The sequence below is a fragment of the Dysidea avara genome, chromosome 10, assembly GCF_963678975.1.
Source record: "Dysidea avara chromosome 10, odDysAvar1.4, whole genome shotgun sequence".
NCBI lineage: Eukaryota > Metazoa > Porifera > Demospongiae > Dictyoceratida > Dysideidae > Dysidea > Dysidea avara.
The window spans coordinates 2,431,445-2,452,420 of NC_089281.1; the positions used below are offsets into that span (position 1 = coordinate 2,431,445).

The window sequence follows — 20,976 nt, forward strand, 5'->3', positions numbered from 1 at the left end:
AGCTCTGCTACACATTTACCTTTTAGTCTTGCTAACTCTTACTGCATTGTCATTACAACCCACCTGGATATGACACCTGGACAAAAATTGTTGTGCAGTGTTAATTATTTCTCTGAGCTGCTAGTTTTCTTGTTCAGTCTATAAGTCAAGGTTTTTTTTATTAAAACAAGAACAAGCAATTAGTACTGACTTCATGGAATACGTGTTTGTGGACACTTTCATTGCAGACATACATTAATTTATATGGGGTCAGATTCATTGCCTCACGCTAAGGCATTCAGTAACTATTATTGAGTCGAGAAGAAGGATCTCAACACTGCTAAAATAAGGCCATATATGTGACTGGATCTACGAAAACCGTTCTTATCGCCCAAGACAGGAAGTTTGATTTTTTCACACAAACACAAAGCTTAATGAATGCACTATCAAGTTTCACTGCCACAGTCGACCAGAGTAAAGTGGTCTGCTTTTGCTGGCTGCTTTTCTAGAGCACAGTGGCGAGCCGTACGAGTGGTCTGGGGTCTTGATGGAGCCCTGGCCAACCAGGAGATGGCTGTGTGTGGCTGTACAGCTCTGTGGTGTTGGACAACGACCTGTGCTGTAAATTTCCTTTCATTTTAGCCAGTTCTGAGCCCTGAGTGGCCTATAACTTGGCCTAATTCATCCCAGCACGTCTCTTTTCAATTTTTGAACACCATCTTGCCCGCCTTCCAGGGCCCCCGCCTCCCACCCTTCTGGAGCTCGCCTGATACAGACAACCTCGGTTTAAAAACTATCTAAAATGGCGGGAAACTTAGCTGTTGACTACTTCTTCAGTGGATGATCAGGAAGGTAAGAAATTGTTGTGAAACGTGTGAAAATTTGGTATGCGTAGCTACCACCATTGGCCAGCTACAACACACAGAATATTTAAAACCGACGTTTCTCGATACTTTTAAATGGGCGATAAGACCGGTTTTCCCAGAGACAGTCACATATTTTGTTTACGATGACTTGAAATTGTTGGCTGGTGTCACAAACTGGGTTATCATCACAGACCCAGTTGATCTACTAAACAAGAACCGATCAGGTTTAATTAATGTATAAAGGTGTGCACTAATTAAACCTAGATTTCAGGCACTATTAATTGGCTCTGTGTCAAAACAAAGAATTAGAGGTAAATGTGTAGACTCAGGCAATATATACAAACAAGATGTAACACAGGCAAGCTTTATTCATATGCATTCTCATACGCAAAACTGGGCATAAATGCCGTAGCTGTTAACATTAAATTTTCCTCAATGAATGATTATTAAAACGTAGTAAGAATTTTATACTGATGATAACAAGATACTATGATCATTGCATGTGCTCTAATGCAATGTAGGTCAGACCCAGATATTTTATAATCTGGGTTGGATCTGGTTGATCCATGATCTGGATGACCCTGAACCTGGTTTAGCCCACATATGCTTTTAAAATGTTTCTAACAAGCTTCTACAGTATTGCAAAATTTTTTAATGACTACCTGACTAAATAATCAACTAACTGGTGCCTCAGACAGGCATAACTTGAGAGTTGATTGTTATGGATAGATGCCACTTGGTCTGCTTTTTCACATAGCACAGAAGATATAAAGTAAGCACTTACCTTTATCCTTTTTTGTGTCTTGCTTTTCTTCTAGCACAAAGGTATTAATCTGTTGGGAATACTTCAATGGCTGTATCCGTGATTCTTACGCTATACATACTAGAGTTGACCTGAGTCAACTGATTACAGATGTGCTTTGTCCACAGAACACAGCTAAAGCAAATTGGCCTATCTTAACATGTTTAGTGATGTAATGCATAGTCTAATACATCTGGCTTCCTTTGTAACATATGAGTTCACAATTGATAGATCACATTAACAAACAAAACTAGGGATTTTCAAATGCTAGTAGACATTACACCAATGAAAACAACTCAATCATCCCAGCCAGTAAGAACCTCATGAATTCGATGATGGATAGCAGCAGATAACGTTTCTCCTACGTTTGTTGATATGAACAGACAAAAACTCAGGATATACAGAGATTACTAAGTTCCACAATTGATTGTCACTACCAAGCTGACTCGTGAGAGGAAGGTTACCAGTGTGTCTAGCATGTCAAACTATGGCGAAATAAGTATTATTAAGTTATTTTGTGTGCATATGGGTTTTTAGTATGTTGTGTAGCGAGGGTTAATTGTAGGTATTGGCTCACTTTGGTGTATTGCACTTATATACACACCTCCTTCTCAGTCATTGGAAGTTTACTGTTGATAAGCCCCTTGGCTTTGCCTTGGGATTTATCAACAGTAAACTTCCTCTGACTTCGGAGTTGGGATGTATATAAGTAAGCACACACATGCACGCACACACACACACGTGTATATGCACGCATGCATACATACATACATTCAAAACAAACTTACAAACAAAGGAAAACGATCTTCAAGGACTGTTCTTTTCTTTTCAACATACATCACTATCCAATAAGAACACAGAGTAAATAACAACTCATTATCAACACATATACCTATTATTATCTGTGCATACATGTAACGAATCATCGGGTGTAGCTTATCATCTTGAAGACCACAGACTGCCATTTCAAGGGTAATGTATTCCTAAAGATTAAGTAAACATTTGTGGCAGCTACATTTTCATGAACCTATGCAAACTATACCAGTTTACCTCTACACTTAACCTGTGGCTTAGAATGATTTTTTAGACAGTGTATCGCACATACTATCGGTTTGTATACCGAATTGAAGGTGTAATATGGTAAAATATAAATTGTGCATAACAACTTACTCCATCAAGGACTTTAATTGCTGCATCATTTTCCTACATATGTATGAAGATGAAGCATATGCTACAATGAACAATGCACAACAAACCTGGCAAATTTTTGAAAAGACTTCCAGCTGCCCTATCAAGTACCAATATGCTGAATTATCTTTCAGTTCGTTGTTACTCTAAAAAATTAATAAAGGTTGTACGTGCTTAAAGCAGGTAAAAGTGTATAAGACTGCATATTTAATTTCTATAAAGCAAAACAACATCTGTAGTACTAATTTGGCCACATCAAGACACATGGTAGTGTGTCGTGTGGCCCAAGAAGCCGGCGCGCCACACCATGAGTATATTAACAGGAAGAAAGAAAACACAATTTTCACACCTATGTAGCTCTGTGATCCCTTATCCGATTGGAACCAAATTTGCTAGAGAAGTGCTGGCCAGTTAGGGGAGCGATATCGCTCCAGCCATTTCCGAGATACAAGCGAACAAAATTTCATTTTAATTTCTCGTTTTTTTTTCTTCTTCTTCATCATCTTTATTTCGCACACTTTGCAAAATCTGCCATACAACACGAATGTGTGCTCGTATTGGGCTGAAATTTGGCACACTTAAAGGGCTCATTAAGGCGGATCTCAGTACCAACTTTGGTAGGAATCCGTTGAACATTCACGGAGTTATGACCAATTATTTGTGTAAAATAAGGTGGAAGGTCTGTCATGCCTACAGAGTAAACCCCTTGGAAGAATGAGTTGAAAATTGATATGTAGATGGAGTAACCATCGTAGGAGTGCCTTTTTGTGGTTTGAAAGGAATCGAGATAAAGACCATGGAGATATGACACAAAACCCAACCTGTGTCAAAATTACGCGATCGATTTTTATGAATAAAAAAACTATTAGTTTTCACGTCTACCAGGCAAACCTCTTAGAGCAATGAGCTGAAAATCAGTATGTAGCTGGAACAATCATCATAGAAAGTCCTTGCAGTAGTACAGAAGAATCGGATTACAAACCACTGAGTTATGATTCGAAAGGAAACTACGTGTAGCAAATGCGAGATCGAGATACTCTAATAGAACAGTCACCCTAATAGAGCATTCAGCTACGTTTATAACTTACTCCATTATAGAATTATATTACATTGCAAGTTATTCTGTAGGAAATTCAGCTACAAACACTTAATCTGATAGACAATTCAGCTACAAACAGTTAATCTGATAGCTAGAAGAAGTTACCTTGTAGAGAGTTCAGCTACAAACAAATCACCCCGCAGAGAGTTCAGCTAGAAACAAGTCATCCTGTAGAGAGATCAGCTAGAAGGATCACCTTGTAGAGAGTTCAGCTACAAACAAATCACCTGTAGAGAGTTCAGCTAGAAGAAGTCACCTTGTAGAGAGTTCAGCTACAAAGAAACCACCATGTAGATAGTTTAGCTGCAAACAAGTCACCTGTAGAGAGTTCAACTAGAAACAAGTCACCCTGTAGAGAGATTAGCTAGAAACAAGTCACCCTGTAGAGAGTTCAGCTAGAAGAAGTCACATTGTAGAGAGTTCAGCTACAAAGAAACTACCATGTAGAGAGTTCAGCTGCAAACAAATAGAATTCAGCTACAAACAAATCGCCCTGTAGAAAGATCAGCTAGAAGAAGTTACCTTGTAGAGAGTTCAGCTACAAACAAACCAGCCTGTAGAGAGTTCAGCTAGAAACAAGTCATCCTGTAGAGAGATCAGCTAGAAGGATCACCTTGTAGAGAGTTCAGCTACAAACAAATCAACCTGCAGATACATGTAGTTTAGCTACAAACAAGTCATCCTGTAGAGAGATCAGCTAGAAGGATCACCCTGTAGTGAGTTCAGCTACAAAAACAAATCACCCTTTAGAGACAAAGTAACCCTGTAGAGAGATCAGTAAGAAACAGATCACCTTGTAGAGAGTTCAGCTACAAACAAATCAACCTGTAGAGAGTTCAAATCAACCTGTAGAGAGTTTAGTTACAAACAAATCAACCTGTAGAGAGTTCAACTACAAACAGATAACCCTGCAGAGAGTTCAGCTAGAAACAAGTCACCCTGTAGAGAGAATCCTGTAGAGAGTTCATCTACAAGCAAATAACCCTGTAGAATTCAGCTACATTTCAAGTCACCCAGTAGAGAGATCAGCTGCAAACCAGTTATCTGTAGGGAATAATTGACATGTAATAAATGTATGGATTATATATATAATTTGTACATTTACTGATAAAATCTGAATTAGTTAAAGTATTAAAAATCTCCTTCATCTTTTTCTTTTTCCTGTGGTAAAGAAAAAAAGATAGGTTAAATAAGCCCTAAATCCGGCCATAGGCTGGCTTTGGGGTATACAAATACAAAAAGAAGTGAAATCTAATCCAAAACAGCCAAGCTGTAAAAAAAGAGTGTGGCCCTCAGAAAGGCTATGGTGAAAAAAGATATGAAATCCAAGGTGGTGGCCAAGAAATGGCTGTGATGGTAGATTAATGGTAAAATTTTAATAACGACAATTCAGGTGAATTTTATGCCAAGACTAAGTGGCACCAAATTCACCTGAATTGTCATTATTAAAATTTTTACCATTAACCTACCATCACAGCCATTTCTTGGCTGCCACCTTGGATTTCATATCTTTTTTCACCATAGCCTTTCTAAGGGCTGCACTCTTTTTTTACAGCTTGGCTGTTTTGGATCAGATAGTATTAGTCTGTACACTTGTATATCTCTTAACAAAATATTTAGTATAAAGAAAATAAACTGGGGAGCACAGAACACAGTGAGTTAGTATGTGAGTGAATTAGTAAGTAAGCGAGCAAGTGCGTGGGTGGGTGAGTAAGCGAGTGAGTGCATGTGTGAGTGAATTAGTAAGGGAGTGAGTGAGTTATTAATTGTTTAGTAACAGAACAAACATATATAACAGGTTTGTTGAAAATAAACACAAGTAATTCTTAGATCTAATCTGGTAGCCAGAGATGGTTGCAAGAATTATGTGACGATTTAAGCCTATAAAGTACCTTCTCATCCCTCCACCAGGATGTAAGAACCCATATAAGTCCATGCAGTTCAACTTTAAAAGCAGAAATCCTAGATGTGTTAAATGAACAGTGTTGAACAGTTTCATCTTTAGTAAAAGCTTAGTATTTGTATATAGCTGTTTTGGCTGATGAGTTACCACTTTTTAACATGTCAACATATCAGGACACACAATAGTGTGTCATGCAGCCAAGGAAAGCCAATGCATCCAGGCACACAATAGACAAGTGTGTATTTTACAGGAGCCAAGAAAAAGCAATTCCCATACATTTGTACCTTAGTAATAGCTGAACAGAAGTCCTTCAAATTTTCTTCGCATTTTTCTTCATCTTCCATGTTAATTTCTTTTTGCACCACTTACAAAAATTGCCATAATGCGCACAAGATTCTTTTCAAATTTGGAGAGTATAAAGAGCACATTTGTCTTCCAATTTGTGAACAGACTGGTAAAGTGGCAAAACTTTCAAGCAATTTTCAAAATTATAAGTGCAATTTTTTGTTATGCCTATAAGGTAAACTTCTAACAGAAATAGGTTAAAACTAGTTATGCCAATAGGCTGACCATCATAGTGCAAACCTTTTGTGATTTGAAAGTTCTGAGGGTATTAGCTAAGGAGATATAAAGCAAAATCCAAACATTTGAAACAAAGCGCAATCGAGATACTCTAATAGAACAGTCACCAAGAAGCTTTTTTAAGAATGTGAGTAAAAACGCCAGAAAAAATTGTTCAAACTAGGGTCCTCCACACCTAGATGCTTATTTACTTTACCACTCTGCCACTGCTGTCATTGTTCATCTCTCCTAATTTCTACCTTATAAATGGAAGTTGTAGTGTACTACACCAGAATTATTATAAATTCATAGATCTATCCATAGAAACAAACATTTTATATGCATTGTATTAGAAGTGCCCAGAAAATGTGTGCTTTATTAGACTACTACAAAAAAAGATATTAATATGTATACCTAACATGCATTAGAGTCACACACTTGAGATACTCTAATAGAGCAGTCAGGCTTGCTGCGATTTGTTGTCATGTCCACTGGCTAAACCACTATATAAACTAGACAAATTTTGTCAGGTAACTATCAAGGTACAAATCTTCAGTAATGTAATACAAATCTGTTTAATTATCAATGTGAAAACCAATCATACATGCATGTAACAAGCACATTTAGAGGTCTCTTTATAGAGCAGTCATATATATACACACACATGTGACGTTCATCAACTAATATGAAGTAAAATTAGTACAAATGTCTCTTAAAATCTAGTTTTTCTGTAAAAAAATAAAAAAGATAGACAAAAGCCATCTTATACAAATACAAAAAAGAAAATATCTAATCCAAAACAGCCAAGCTGTTAAAAATGGTGCAGTCTTCCAAAAATAAGCTAGTATGAAAAAGATGTGATATCAAGGTGGTGATCAAAAAATGGCTGCAATGACTTTGTGCTGGTATTATCCTGCACGACTTCTCTTTTTGTACAAGCACAATCAATTTTGTACTATCCCCATGTGCATGTATATGTGTTCACCCATCAACAATACCATAGAAATTATATACTACCTTCCCAGGATTGCGTACTGCCAGATTTTAAAGGAACAATCTGTGTTGCACTCGTTAACACTTTTCCTTTGTAGTCTGTTCAGAATAGTATTGGGGCTCTACAGCATCATATCTGCTAACCTCTACAATTCCAATGGCTAGAGGACAGATCCTGATCAGCTAAGTATCAAAGCCAGTAAATTGGCACGAGTTGAGTGGTACAACAGTGGTATCTGCTTCGTGTTGCTCGGAAGGTGTTTGGGGCTCTCAGCTCTTTTTAAATGGCTAAAGATGTCAATCTCTATGATGCTGTTGGTTGAGTGGATATGGATGGACTTGTAGCCTGATTTTCTGAGTCATTACTCAATAAAATACAGTGGCAAAATATCACAAAGTTTGGGCATTTTATGATGCTCATGCTGTATTTCAAGCATTTTTCTGGTAATTCAGTCTAATGAGAGGTGTTCTAGTGTTTTTCTGGCAATTCAATCTTTTACTGTCTAATGTTGAAGAGGTTAAATCCTTTGCATTACTAAAAATTCCAGGAGGTAGCCAGCTATGTTTACGATAACTAATGGATGACCATATATTGAAGAACAACGTGGAGTGGCATGTTGATAAGTGTTAATGAAGTCAGTATGCAATCCTGGGTACGTAGTATATACTATCTATGGTAATACCAAGTATACAATACTTATAATAACTATACCGCCGCAAAGATATCTGAGAGGAATCGCCATCTAGGATGTTCAGATGTACTAAACTGTAATTCTCTCAAAGGTCCTTTATCAGATGGATGAATATCAGAGGTTTCATGAACTTTATATCTGTAGAATAGCTCCTAACACAATGATGTATAGTATCACCACTTGTCACTGTGCACAACTTTACCTGTCCATGTTGCTTCACTAGCATTTCAGTGACAATATCTATAAAAAATAAAATTGTGGAACAGTAAATCAACAATTAACATAAAGTATTTAACACTGATCCATAAATACCTTGGTTTCTGGGGAGTGGGCGACCATCACAAACACTCAAGGTAGACAAATAGAAAAAGGAGAAAGAATACTGCAAAAAACACACCGTAGTAATTTGATAACAATAATTAACAACAGTGTTAATTTACAGTACTTGAAATGAGACACAATTTAGTGCAGCTTTAGTACTCATAATAACAGAATCATTCCTGCCAATGCATATATACACAGACCAAAGAACCAGAACCCAGCTGATATCCATCATGGTGAATTGGCAGTATTAATGGAGTATACAGTTGAGTTCAGCAGTGCCCTTGTAAGGATGGATTCAGACTTTTAAAAGAACTCTCCATTTTAAGGTATGGTAATTGTAGCTACAGTCTACCTATTATCTGCCTACTAGAAAAAGTCCTACAGCAAAAAAATTGTGTATGTTACTATTTAGGCCTTTTAAACAGTAACTGTTCTTTTAAAAAATTAGGAATTTTAAGCTGGGTTAGGGATCAAAGAGCAAAAAAGCAGGGAAACAAGGAAACAGCTGAAAGTTGTGAAACAAGGAAGGTTTCCTATACCTGCAGATATACTAGTAGACATGTAATCCCTAATTCAGTCATGGTCAGGTATAGGCAACCTTCCTTGTTTCACAACTTTCAGCTGTTGCCTTGTTTCCCTGCTTTTTTGCTCTTTGATCCCTAACCCAGCTTAAAATTCCTAATTTTTCCTTCTACTTGTTTGTTTACTTTTTTAATAACACAATTATGACTACTGAATCCACGTGTACCACATTAAAAGAAAAAATGGTGCCAGGCATTCCATAAAATAGTTTTGTGTCCAAACAAACACCCCAATAATCAATTACACACTGAAAAGTGAGGTGGCCATTACGTTTCATTTGTAGCTATGCTCCGCTCATTGCACAGCGTGTACAAATGAAGAACAGTACAAGAAACTTCCTTGCAATGAATCCAGTCGCTACAGAAATGCGGGCGAAAAGCATGACACAGCCAGAGGGAAGCCGTATCATGCTATCGCAAATCTACACCTTGTGTTGTCAGCGAAAAGAACTGGAACACAAAAGAGGACAAAGGTAAGTCCATGATACGTGTATTGTATGTACTGTAGTTGGCAAAAAACATGTCTCGGGATGAAACGATGTTGAACAGTGAAAACATCAAGCCTGTAGCCTTACTCATTGTCGAGTTATGCTTGGCTGAAGGCATCAGTTAGTTAGTTAGTCAGAATAAAACTCTGTTAAATAGAAAATTTTTAAAATTCCTTAGAAACTTGTTGAAAGGGTTTGGGGTCACTCTGAAGGCATTTTTGGGCTTGGCTATGCCTAACCAATACTGCCAAGCTGTTATGAAGGAAATTTGAGGTTGCTTTAAGGGTAATATTTTTGGGTAAGAAAGCCCAAAACTGCATGATCCCTAATATACAGTACTACCATACTGTATGATAGTAGCACAATGCAAAAATTGTGCACTTTTTCATAAAAGCATGAAATTTTCCATGTAAGTAGTACTTCCCATGACATAATTTTTTTGATATAGTACCATCACAGATTTGACCTTTGGTGACCTTTATGGCCATTTTTGCCTAGAAATTTGATCATTTCTGTTTTTATCTCCCTGAGGCATTAATTAACTCATTAAACATGGTACTAATATAAAGATCTTGTTGAACGAAACAACTTAATTTTTATTTGAGGTGATTTCATTCCGAAGTTATGATCATTTATATTATTCATGAATTTTGAGATAATTTATCTCCCCATGGGTAATGTACACCCCAAGGGCAGGTAAACTCAGAGAATTTCGGAGATAATAAAAACAATCATAACTTCAAAACAGAATTACCTATTTACTTCAAATAAAAACCAAGTTGTTTCGTTCAACAGTAACATCTTGACCGCCTGGCAGACTCCTGTAAGCGTTCAAGCGTTAATCGGATGGCTGCAGGTTTGAGGCTTTCCAGGTCCAGTCATGAATTTTTTCTCCTTTCTCCACCTTTTCAAACATACTTTCTGTAACAACTTTAAACAGGCTGTAGGACCAGGTGTCCTACATTGTGTTATAAAGCCTTAATAAATAAAATAAATAAATAAAAAAGAAAACAAGATCTTTACTTTAGTACCATGTTTTAGCATGTCAATTAATGCCTCAGGGAGATAAAGACAAAATGATCAAATTTCTGGGCAAAAATGACTATAAAGGTCACAAAAGGTCAAATTTGAGATGGCACTATATCAAAAAATATGAGAAATATTAATTATGTGGAAAGTTTCATACTTTTATGAAAAAGTGCACGATTTGGTTAATTTTGGGGGCTACGCCACTATACTATTTTCTTCTCAACCACATCACCCTTTTTGCTGCTGTTAGTAATTACTAATATGTATTGAGGCCACATATTTTTACTAGTTGTAGTCACACTTAATAAAATTAGAAAGTTGAATTCATGGCATAGCTACACTCAGGGATTTGCCCAGGCTTTGTTTGGGGATCAGAATATGCTCTGGCATGGCAGCCATACATGGGAATACTGCATTAACATTGTCTATAAATCACTAATTGTGACTGAATTTGACAAAATCCGGCTTCGACGCACAAAGCTTCGTTAGGAGATATGGCAATTTTAAGTAATCATTGTGTAATAACTTCCCAGTGCCTACAGCTGTGCAAACAAAATTTGCACCAAGTATGCATCTATTTACTAGCTATCACTGAGTGGGTGTATACATTTCTGATACCCAAAATTAGCCCTGCTTTTCTCGAGCGGGTAATAATATCACAGGTGGTAGTAATAGGGTGGGGGCGGTGGGTGGGCTTAATATAGGGGTATAAAATGAAGCAAGAAGACGATTGGAATCCAGAGGCCAAGTTTGGGCTCTCCATGGCCCTCCATGGCCCTCAAATCACTCCAAATTGACTGAGAACACTATTGGCGAGCTCTCTGTGAAGTCCCAGCTCACTACACACCATTATCACAAAGCCATGCCCATTCATGGCACCAATCTCCCACTCGTGGCTTTGACAGGGTTGGAAGAAAGCTGCCACAGAAACCAGACTTGCCAGTCCTGAAGGAAGTACAGTGTGGAATATGATAGTGTATTAGGCCAGCAATCCATTTCTGGTAAAAACGTAAGTTTGATTTTGTGTGTGTGGAAGCCTTGTTATGTGAAATCCGGTCACAATTATTATTCTATCCACTTTGGCAACAAAGTTTAACTATTGCAAATGCATGTATAGTGAATCTTCATTAAAAATAAGTGCCACGTGTTTTAATTAAGTCTAACATCTAAAACTAAACTTGTAGATTACCAATTACCATATTTATTAAATGGAGAATTGCCTATCAGGTAAGTGTATCATAGTTATAGTAAGAGTGATAGCTGTATGGAATTTGCCTCCAGATCTATCTAATAAACACTTGAGACTGACACTTGATGCTGAATAATCATTGCCTGCTGATGCAACTGTTGTAGTATACTTTGTCTTTGGAAGCACAGTGTGGTGGAGTTCACTGGTAATATGAGACAAGTGAACTGAAATGGTACCCCATTGTGTCACATAGATAAACCAGTGCTGTCATGATGTTTTTACAATCTTCTAGACTGGTCAATGTAAGCAGAAATTCTCTATCAGCTCAGTTGGGTTGTTCAAAGTGAATTAAAGCATTCCTAGGTATGTTTGTGGTGAATGTGATCACTATCAATAGTTGGCATTCATGTACTGTAGCAAGGAAGCTTAAAGTGTACTCGAATACTAAAAATCCATGATTGTAGCCCTATTGGCGGCACATTCTAATAGATTAACTTACACAGTGGAAGCATAACAAGTTCTGCATTGCTAAGGAAGTTCATTTTGAACAAACCGCTTTCAACAACTTATTAGGCACTGAAGTATCTTCTCAACTGTTTTATAGTTTGTCCATAGTGTTTTTTTCTGCAAATTCTCTCTATAAAACCTAAAGGCTACCCTTCATTTTCGTCCGTGTATGTAGGGACATGCCCCTTTTTTGAGTTGAAGAGTTATGCATTTCCTAATAACCTAAGAGGCCTGCTATGGTGCTTTTTGGTAGTTAAATACATGAAGAGCTCAATGGGAAGGTAGTTCACAAAGTCTATAGAAAGTCGCTACACCTATATTTCAAACCAGCAAAAAGAAACTGCCTCAGTGCAAACCTTGCCTATGCTCAAGCTTACATTTAGTGTTTAATTTTCATAGGTTGATTGCTTTTACCACTAAAAGGATTTGCTCATGTGGGTGTATACGGACAAGCATAGGTAGATAGATAGACAGATAGATCAATACATAGATAGATAGATAGATAGATAGATAGATAGATAGATAGATAGATTAGATAGATACACACACACACACACACACACACACACACACACACACACACACACACACACACACACACACACACACACACACACACACACACACACACACACACACACACACACACACACACACACACACACACACACACACACACATTTTTACGAAAAACAATGTCAGTAAACCAGGCAAGCGCCCACAGCCAGCTGTGGGAATGCGCCTGGTTTAAAAACTCATTGACTAACCTTTGAATCCACCAGACTCTGAATGATACCACCAATTTCTTTAGTGTTATGCGACAGGAGAATTACTCTGCAGAGTACGACAGATTCTAATGAACACATCTACACATACTATACACACAGCCAGCAACCACACACACATGCACACACAAACACAAATACATTCACTCACTCATTATCTCTAATCAGTTCCAACAATGTTCGTCCAGCATGTAAATACAACTTTGAATCTATTGCATGGTTACGAAAGCAAGCCATGTAGTCCTCACGCATTGCAAGATAATGCACATTTTTGCTACAGTGTAAATGTGTACATGCATATCAATTCGCACGACATAATAATACTTACCTACTCTTCCCTTTCAAATAGACTTCTAAAACTTCATAGCAAGTCCGGAAAACATCTGCATAGCGCCTTTAAACACAAAAGGAGTCAAGTGGTTGTTTGCTTGTAGACAGTAATGATGGGTACTCACTCATGGACACTTGATGATGGATCGTATACTTGTAATACTTTGACAATCATGTCAGGAATCATTAAATTTCTTAAGAGTTTCTGATGGTGTTTCATTGTTGGGTGAGCATTTAGCACCCAAATAGACATTTCCTTAAGAGCCTAAAAATTCATGCAAAATAATTGTGTCCTTAAGAGCATGTATAGTTTTCTACATTGACATATGAATGGATTAACACAACATAAATGACAGCAACTTTTACGTGGTAGAAAATTATATAGAGAATGATAAGTAATTAATGTAATATATATCCACATAAAACAGCCAGGCTGTGAAAAATGGTGCAGCCTTTATAAGCTGACTGAGAAATCAACCTCCCTTATAAAACAGTCACCTAAGTGCTTGTGACTGCTCTATTATAGTATCTCAATATTTTTGTGTTTGTTGGGGAGTTCCAAAAAAGATTACTGTATTTCTCAAAATAAATTACTACAAAGAATTATTGGAAATTTAAAGTATAATCTGTATATGCACATCAGAATCCTACATTAGTTATAACAATAAAAACTTCGTGAAGTTGATAAAATCTTATGCAATTCTCAAACAAAATGTCTTATAGCATGATACAATGTACTTACTACCATTACATACCTTACAAAACATGGTGTCTCTTGTACTGATGTCATTTGGTGAGGTTAGCTACATTTATTTATAGCTAAATAAGCAAATGCACAAATTTCAGTTTCCCATTACCTTACTGAAAAGATAGGATTTAATGACAGGTACAAATCCAGCAGCATGGTTGAATTTGTTTACCAGCTTTGCATCAAGCTATAACAATAGTATTCGGTATTTACAATAATGTTAAATAACTAAAAGAATTCAACCTGTTCTATGGTAAAAGCATTACTCTTAATGCACAACTCTTGTGCATCCAATTCATCATCTCCTCTAGAACTATAACCCCACACTATAGTATACAAATTAAGTATATACAAAATAACTGACCAACATTTTTCTTACCACATCCCAGCCAGCATTTAGTGTAAGGGTGGTATATCATTGCTGAAGACTTAAACTGAATCCCAGCTATATCCTGTGTGTGTCACTCTGACTAACATTTATGGTGCAGTGATATGACATCATACCTTAGTAACAGAATGCAATCGGAATACAATGTCAACGTCACTTTTGTTTGGATCAGGTTCTTTATGTTTAAGTTTGACCTACAATTGCAGTTGTATACATACATTATATATGAGGCCACTTCAACTTGATTAGTCAGTGCACAGGCAAAAATCTCAGGAGTATAGGGTTGGCAGGTCGGCATATAAAAATGTTAACAGAAATCACTTGGCACAAAAGGCATGTAAGGAGCGAGGTCTCGACAGATGGCAGGTTGTTTGCAGCTCAGGTTTTGAGAAGATATTTGTGGGTAACAGCATGAGGATTGTGCTCAGTGTTTATAGGGGTTTTAGTTTGACTTTTCACTAATAAAAATATTATTTTTAATCTATGGAAAAAGTGGGTTGGTTGGGCCCATGAAACAGCTAATTAAGTTGAAATGGTCTAAATGCTATATGCAGCCTACTGCTACAAATACACTGCAATTGGAATCTATTGATGAATGAATTTTCCACAAAACTCACAGAAGTGACCATTTCACAGTTAGTCTACCATGTTTTCTGACACAAATTTTCTTTATTTAAGGTTGCTCTTCAGTTTTGTAAATACGTTAACAGAACATGTTAAATTCTGGTAAGCTACGAGACAAGTAGTATTGTTTTCCTACAAATAAAAAGCCAACAGAGCCTGTGAAGAAAGATGCTCACAAAAAATTAATTCAGAACTGGTCATGCCCAACTAACAAACCAAACAGCATCTAAAGTAGACCTTCAGCTATCCGACCCTCATTGATCTGTACCCTCATTTATCCAAAATTTGAAACGATTGTTCTATTAGAGTATTTTGAGTATAAGTGTATGTTCAATTAGAAAATTTAAACAGTGCTCTGTATATATCAGTACAATTCATTTATCAACACTTTGCTGGCAACATTGGGGTTCGGATAACCGAGGGTCAACTGTATACAATCTTTCATTTCTGTTACACCGGCTGTTTAAAACATAATTTTATTGTTTAACAAGCATACATTCAATATTATAGGCATACAATTTTCCCACACCAATACAACACGCCCGGTTTCAAAATAAAACAAAAAAATTGCCTAATAATATAATGACAATAGATACAAGGGAAATATGATTCTACAACAAGAAACTCAGATTAAAGAAAACTGTTGAGAGCAAATTTAACATACAGTACATACACACATCAGCTACATATTAACATAGATACATATATGGTACTGCCCAAGTGCAACATCGCATTTGCTCACACGTACAATTTTCCCCTTAATTAGAATTTTTTAAAAAATCTCGATCAAAATTGTGCGTGCGAGCGAGTGCAACGTTGCACTTGGGCAGTAGTACCATATGAGTATGTACTCACACACTTACACACATAAGGCTATACAATAAATAGTTCATTTCTAGTGTACTTACCAAAACACGAGATGAGTTATCCTCATGGACAACTGCTAAATACATTTTGGTAGGCAGATGCTTTATCCTGCAACGATCTTTCCAACTGATCACTTCACCTAACGGTTGCATGAGAATAACATTTTGCTTGCTACCTAATAACCATATACTCTGTTCCATATCATGTGGTAAGTTTATATCTGACCAGATCTGCAAAACCCTGCTCAAGTTTATAAAGCATTGTTCAAATACATGCACACATATTATTTTAAAAAACGTTGTTTTTTTTTTGTGAAGAAAGGGACTAATGACAAAAACATAGATATTATCTTATTGAGCTACTCAAGAGGAGTTAAAATCTTTGTTTCATCACAGCAGACCCATGGAACATAAGTTATAGGGAATTATTTATGTCACGTCAAAGAGACAGTACACTATCAATCTTTCTTCACTAATTTAATCTTCGTCTATGGTAAAGAAAGGTGATACAAGAAAAAACTTATCAAGCAATGGCTTACCTCTAGGCATGGAGAACAGGATTGTACAAATCTTAACTCTGTACATTGTTGCATTCATACATTTTAGTAAGTGCTAGGGTTGGGAGATAATGAGCACTGCTGTGAGTGCAATATGGAAAATATAGCACAAGGGTGTGAGCGAGAGACTAATATTCACTGAGTGCTGTACTGAACTTGGGACCATGCCAGAGTGCTATTTCTTCCATATTGCACAAGCGTGGTGGTGCTTTAACTGCTTTCTAGTCGTCTTTGTGTGGAGACTGGTTTTCAGCCATCAGACAATTGGTAAGTGTCTATGGGCAAAGATCAAACTAATACGAGTGCTATTATTTTCATACAGCACTGAAAGGAAAATACAGCACTGCTGATCACATGCGTAACATTTTAAATTACCAGAAGTAGCCAAAATGATGCTATTTGTGTGTTTTATGACCAAATTGTACTAGATACAGTGCTTTAGCGAAAATACAGTGTGCTTCAGCACTTTTATACTCCCACACAAAGTACAATAATAATGTCTCACCACTGGTGGGGTCCTTATCACTTTCAATTTGCCAGTAAGTGATTGAGGAAGTTGAAGAATCCTTTAGCTTTCCATGTTTTGATTTCCTCTCCCTCAAGTGTACTGTATGATGTTTACATAAAAGAACTTAAGGTTTGATGTGCATTGGATGTCATCACCTTGCTTTGTCACACATTCATCTGGCTCATTGGCAAATGATCCTTCTGCAACAATGTATCTCTGACTCTCATGATGGTACAACTGGAAGATGCTACCTCCCTATAAGAAACTTGCTACTTTAAGATCACTAAACCTCTTAATACCTTCACAAGACGTCGGTCGTCTGATACTGCAGAACAGTGAGGTAGTATGGTGAATACTGATACATTTTTGGCTGAGGCATTCATTTCAAAACTGTTGAAATGGTATGAAGACTGAGAGAGATCAAAGCACTAACTTACCATGTTAAATTCTTATACACACTAATCCACTTTTCAAATTTTTGATTACTTGTGTGAAGAAACAATCCTTTTATTTTTTCACTGGCAAGCATTATTGCATCACCCATCATGACCTTTAAAATTGTTATTATAAAGAAATGTACTATGATATAATACCTGGTCTTCTAGCGATTTTAACTTATATCGGGGCAAAATTTTGAATGAACACTTCTCAGAGTCATGATCAAATAAACTGATCTGTAAAAAAAACATTTCATAACTAAATATCACATACTTAAGCATACCAAATATAAAGAACAAGAATCCTATAGTTAGTCTCATGTTATTTGTTGAATTTCTACAAGATCATGTACTGTCATATGACGGTGCTTTTGTTTCCATCCCTATGTAGTTCACATTTGTATATAGAGCACCTCCAATAACATCTGTCATATTGCTTCATGTACTACTCATATGCTTTGCCCATGCTTGCTCTGGATTTATTTATATATGTGACCGGATTTGCGAAAAGGGGTCTTCCACACACATCCGATTCAATGACTTCAGAAGATCATAACTACATGCTCAAGTAATGGATTAATGAGAAAATTTCTCCACCTACTGAGCTATGTTGGTGCTCACTACTGACCAAAATGTAAGTCAATAGCATTTTCCAATCTGTAGTTATGAGTCGTCAAAGTTGGTAAATTGGATGTGTGTGGAAGACCCCTTTTCGCAAATCCGGTCACATATATTTTTTAATTTTATTTTTACTCTCAGACTGTTTTACTCTCAGACTGTTTTACTCTCGGACTGTACAAGTCCTTGATGACCAGTAGTGATTATCTGAAGGCTCGATGTACCAAACTATATTACAAATACACCATTACAATATCCAGCTACATAACAAAACTACTGTGTCTTGATACCCGTACAATAACCTGATTGCTTTATTAGGATATATGGAACTTCTCTATTGCAACATATAGGCTTCGTTTTCAGTGGTGAAAACACAGTACAAATAGATAACAATTGTCATATAATGTGATAATGAAGCACATTTTAATGTTAACACTTAACTAACACCATTACCCTCATGTTGGACTCCTCTGTCCATGATGTCTGTACTGTGTTGACTCCCAAAAACTTGTCGCTGTGCATGTGTAAGAGCTAACAGTTGTGTTAGTGACAGTAGCTCCAACAAAGCTAGATAACATACCTGAATAACAGAATCATACACGACAACTGAGCCTTTCAAATCTTCCTGCAGTCTTTCATTATTTTTCCTTTCAACCTCAGCATCTCTCTACAAAGAACAGATAAAGTGTAATTTTCTAATAGTCAGTCATACTGCTATCAAATACCTTAGCATCTTGAAGATGCTTTGCTGTATAGTTTCTTGAATGTCTATAATATAGCAAGTTGTATAAAGTGCATATACTATAACAAACCAGACATTATAACTCTCAGTCAATCCTATACAGTAGCATTTGATTACCGGAAACTTGAATAGTAAAGTGACCAATATAAGGGACCATATAAGTTGTGCACTTTCTGCATCACCACTCATAACATCACTGTACAACTAGTGATGTCATCCACACTCAGTACAACGTGACTAGTGCCTCAAGGGCTACCTGGTGATACTACTGCCTGAGGGCAAGGATAACTGTTCTGCGTGTAATAAAGCTTTTAAAAATACGTCGAAAGTTAATTGCACAGTGACAAGTTGTGCATCTATAATATGGAGTGATTTCCAGTAGTTATATAGAAAGTTAGTTCAAGTAGTCATGTTACTCAGCCTAGTGTTCAATGATTGGCCATGGCAGGTATTAGATAATTCCTAGTGCTGATAATAGTGTTTCCTTTGTGACACAGTAGAACATATTAAGTCACACATTTATAAAGTCCTATACTCTGCTGTGTTTTTTTTCTTTTCATCATGAGATCGCATGTTTACCACTCATCAAACAGGATTAGAATACAGTAACCAGAATCCATCAATAAACAAAGTGAGTGGTAATATTGATTAAAATAACTGATTACTGCCACTACGGCTTCTTTTACACTGTGACGTACACCCAGGATTGATTGTCATAATATTTCTAACATCTGAGAACACTATTACACTACAGTTACAAGTCAAAAAACTGGAGCCATTCAAAACACTACACTACACTGGTTGGTCCTGGACTACTGGTTACAACAACTTGCTTGATTGCTGGTAAGTGGTCACAAGAATGAAAAGTTACAATAAATACTGTCAAAATAGTGAAAATACTGAAGTCTAGAGTGGCAATAACTGGTCAACACAATTGACAGAATGGATGTCAAGGGACATAACTTTCTCAGTGGATGAACTTTTGTTCTTTTAAGCAGGTGGTCCTTTAGTTTGACAACTGTCAACAAACTTAATATCATCATCTTCTGGTGTTGAGTCTGTTGACAGTCCCTTGTAAATTAGAATCATTTCTTTTGTAAGGTAAGTGAAACACTTTGTTTAGATTGCATATCCAACAAATGAGGAAAATTTTTAAACCTATGGGATCTAAAAGTACAGCCTTGTTCATCAAAGCCTGTACATTCTCAATCTGGTACCTTTCATTGAAATCTCTCCTCATAGTTCACTTTGTGACCTTCAAGGCAGACAATTCACCTGGCTTGTCAGCAAGTTTACTCTCTAAATCAGATAGGATAGCAGCCAGACAGGAGAGAGTGGTGTACTTTTGTCCACTAAGAATTTATGCTGAACCTTAATGTGAGAAACACCTGGAACTGACCACTGTAGCTTAGTCTTATAATTTGGTATTGATACTGAAACTATATTCCACTGTGATGTGTGTTCAGTGAACACTTTAGTGCATGGATGAGATGAATCATTTATGATAATGCTAGAAACACTGTGATATGTACTGATGATGGTGACCTAGGAATGCATGAAGAAGAAGAGAACTATGCAGAATAGTTTGAATACACAGCAAGATACAGAAACACCTGAGCGAAGATACAATGGTCTACACTATGAAACAATAATATACATATTGCAGAGGTACTGAATGTTTCATTTTAATTGTTATAATATTAATGTAAAATATTCATTACTGAGCAAACACAGTGCTAGCTACAGATATCTAATGACTGCCAGCCACCTTCTTACTCACTGCCTACACAACAAAAATCAATTCCATAAAGTCATGAGAATATATACCTTGTTAAGGCAGTATGTATATCTCATTAACAGTGCAATATGTGATAAGTCATTCCCAGTGTTAAAGTAGTACATAGCCATGGCCACAACAGATTTTCCTGATATATATGCCTAAACCAGAGGGCCGCAAGCCTGAGGGCACTAGCATATATATCTGAGTGGCTATGTTATAACACCACTTGGCTGAACTCACCTAATAGGTGAAAAGACAAACTTACATTCACCATTGTTTTATACACAGGTATCGATCGTGGTGCTAGCGGGGTTTTGAAGCCATTCAAGGGACAACCCACATAACCACTGGTGGGTTGTCCCTTGAATGGCTTCAACATATATATGCTAGGC

At 36.8% G+C, this 20,976-nt stretch overlaps 1 protein-coding gene across 2 annotated transcripts in view; it reads right to left on the reverse strand.

The window, feature by feature from the left end:
• The window catches only part of LOC136236897 (inositol 1,4,5-trisphosphate receptor type 2-like), a 62,733-nt gene that overhangs the window by 28,586 nt on the left and 13,171 nt on the right, over positions 1 to 20,976 (reverse strand). For both annotated transcript variants that reach the window (XM_066027126.1, XM_066027128.1), the window contains exons 4-28: positions 18,788 to 18,830; positions 18,643 to 18,729; positions 18,516 to 18,593; positions 17,601 to 17,681; positions 17,445 to 17,557; positions 17,307 to 17,397; positions 17,163 to 17,262; positions 17,005 to 17,106; positions 15,985 to 16,082; positions 14,569 to 14,646; positions 14,444 to 14,516; positions 14,308 to 14,390; positions 14,174 to 14,251; positions 14,072 to 14,119; positions 13,442 to 13,581; positions 13,315 to 13,380; positions 13,138 to 13,260; positions 12,969 to 13,035; positions 8,396 to 8,465; positions 8,286 to 8,323; positions 8,104 to 8,235; positions 2,904 to 2,981; positions 2,818 to 2,850; positions 2,540 to 2,630; positions 2,436 to 2,488 (exon numbers count right to left, since the gene is read on the reverse strand). In XM_066027126.1, coding sequence (XP_065883198.1) covers positions 2,436 to 2,488; positions 2,540 to 2,630; positions 2,818 to 2,850; positions 2,904 to 2,981; positions 8,104 to 8,235; positions 8,286 to 8,323; positions 8,396 to 8,465; positions 12,969 to 13,035; positions 13,138 to 13,260; positions 13,315 to 13,380; positions 13,442 to 13,581; positions 14,072 to 14,119; positions 14,174 to 14,251; positions 14,308 to 14,390; positions 14,444 to 14,516; positions 14,569 to 14,646; positions 15,985 to 16,082; positions 17,005 to 17,106; positions 17,163 to 17,262; positions 17,307 to 17,397; positions 17,445 to 17,557; positions 17,601 to 17,681; positions 18,516 to 18,593; positions 18,643 to 18,729; positions 18,788 to 18,830 — 2,044 coding nt within the window. The remainder of the gene's footprint in view (positions 1 to 2,435; positions 2,489 to 2,539; positions 2,631 to 2,817; positions 2,851 to 2,903; positions 2,982 to 8,103; positions 8,236 to 8,285; positions 8,324 to 8,395; positions 8,466 to 12,968; positions 13,036 to 13,137; positions 13,261 to 13,314; positions 13,381 to 13,441; positions 13,582 to 14,071; positions 14,120 to 14,173; positions 14,252 to 14,307; positions 14,391 to 14,443; positions 14,517 to 14,568; positions 14,647 to 15,984; positions 16,083 to 17,004; positions 17,107 to 17,162; positions 17,263 to 17,306; positions 17,398 to 17,444; positions 17,558 to 17,600; positions 17,682 to 18,515; positions 18,594 to 18,642; positions 18,730 to 18,787; positions 18,831 to 20,976) is intronic.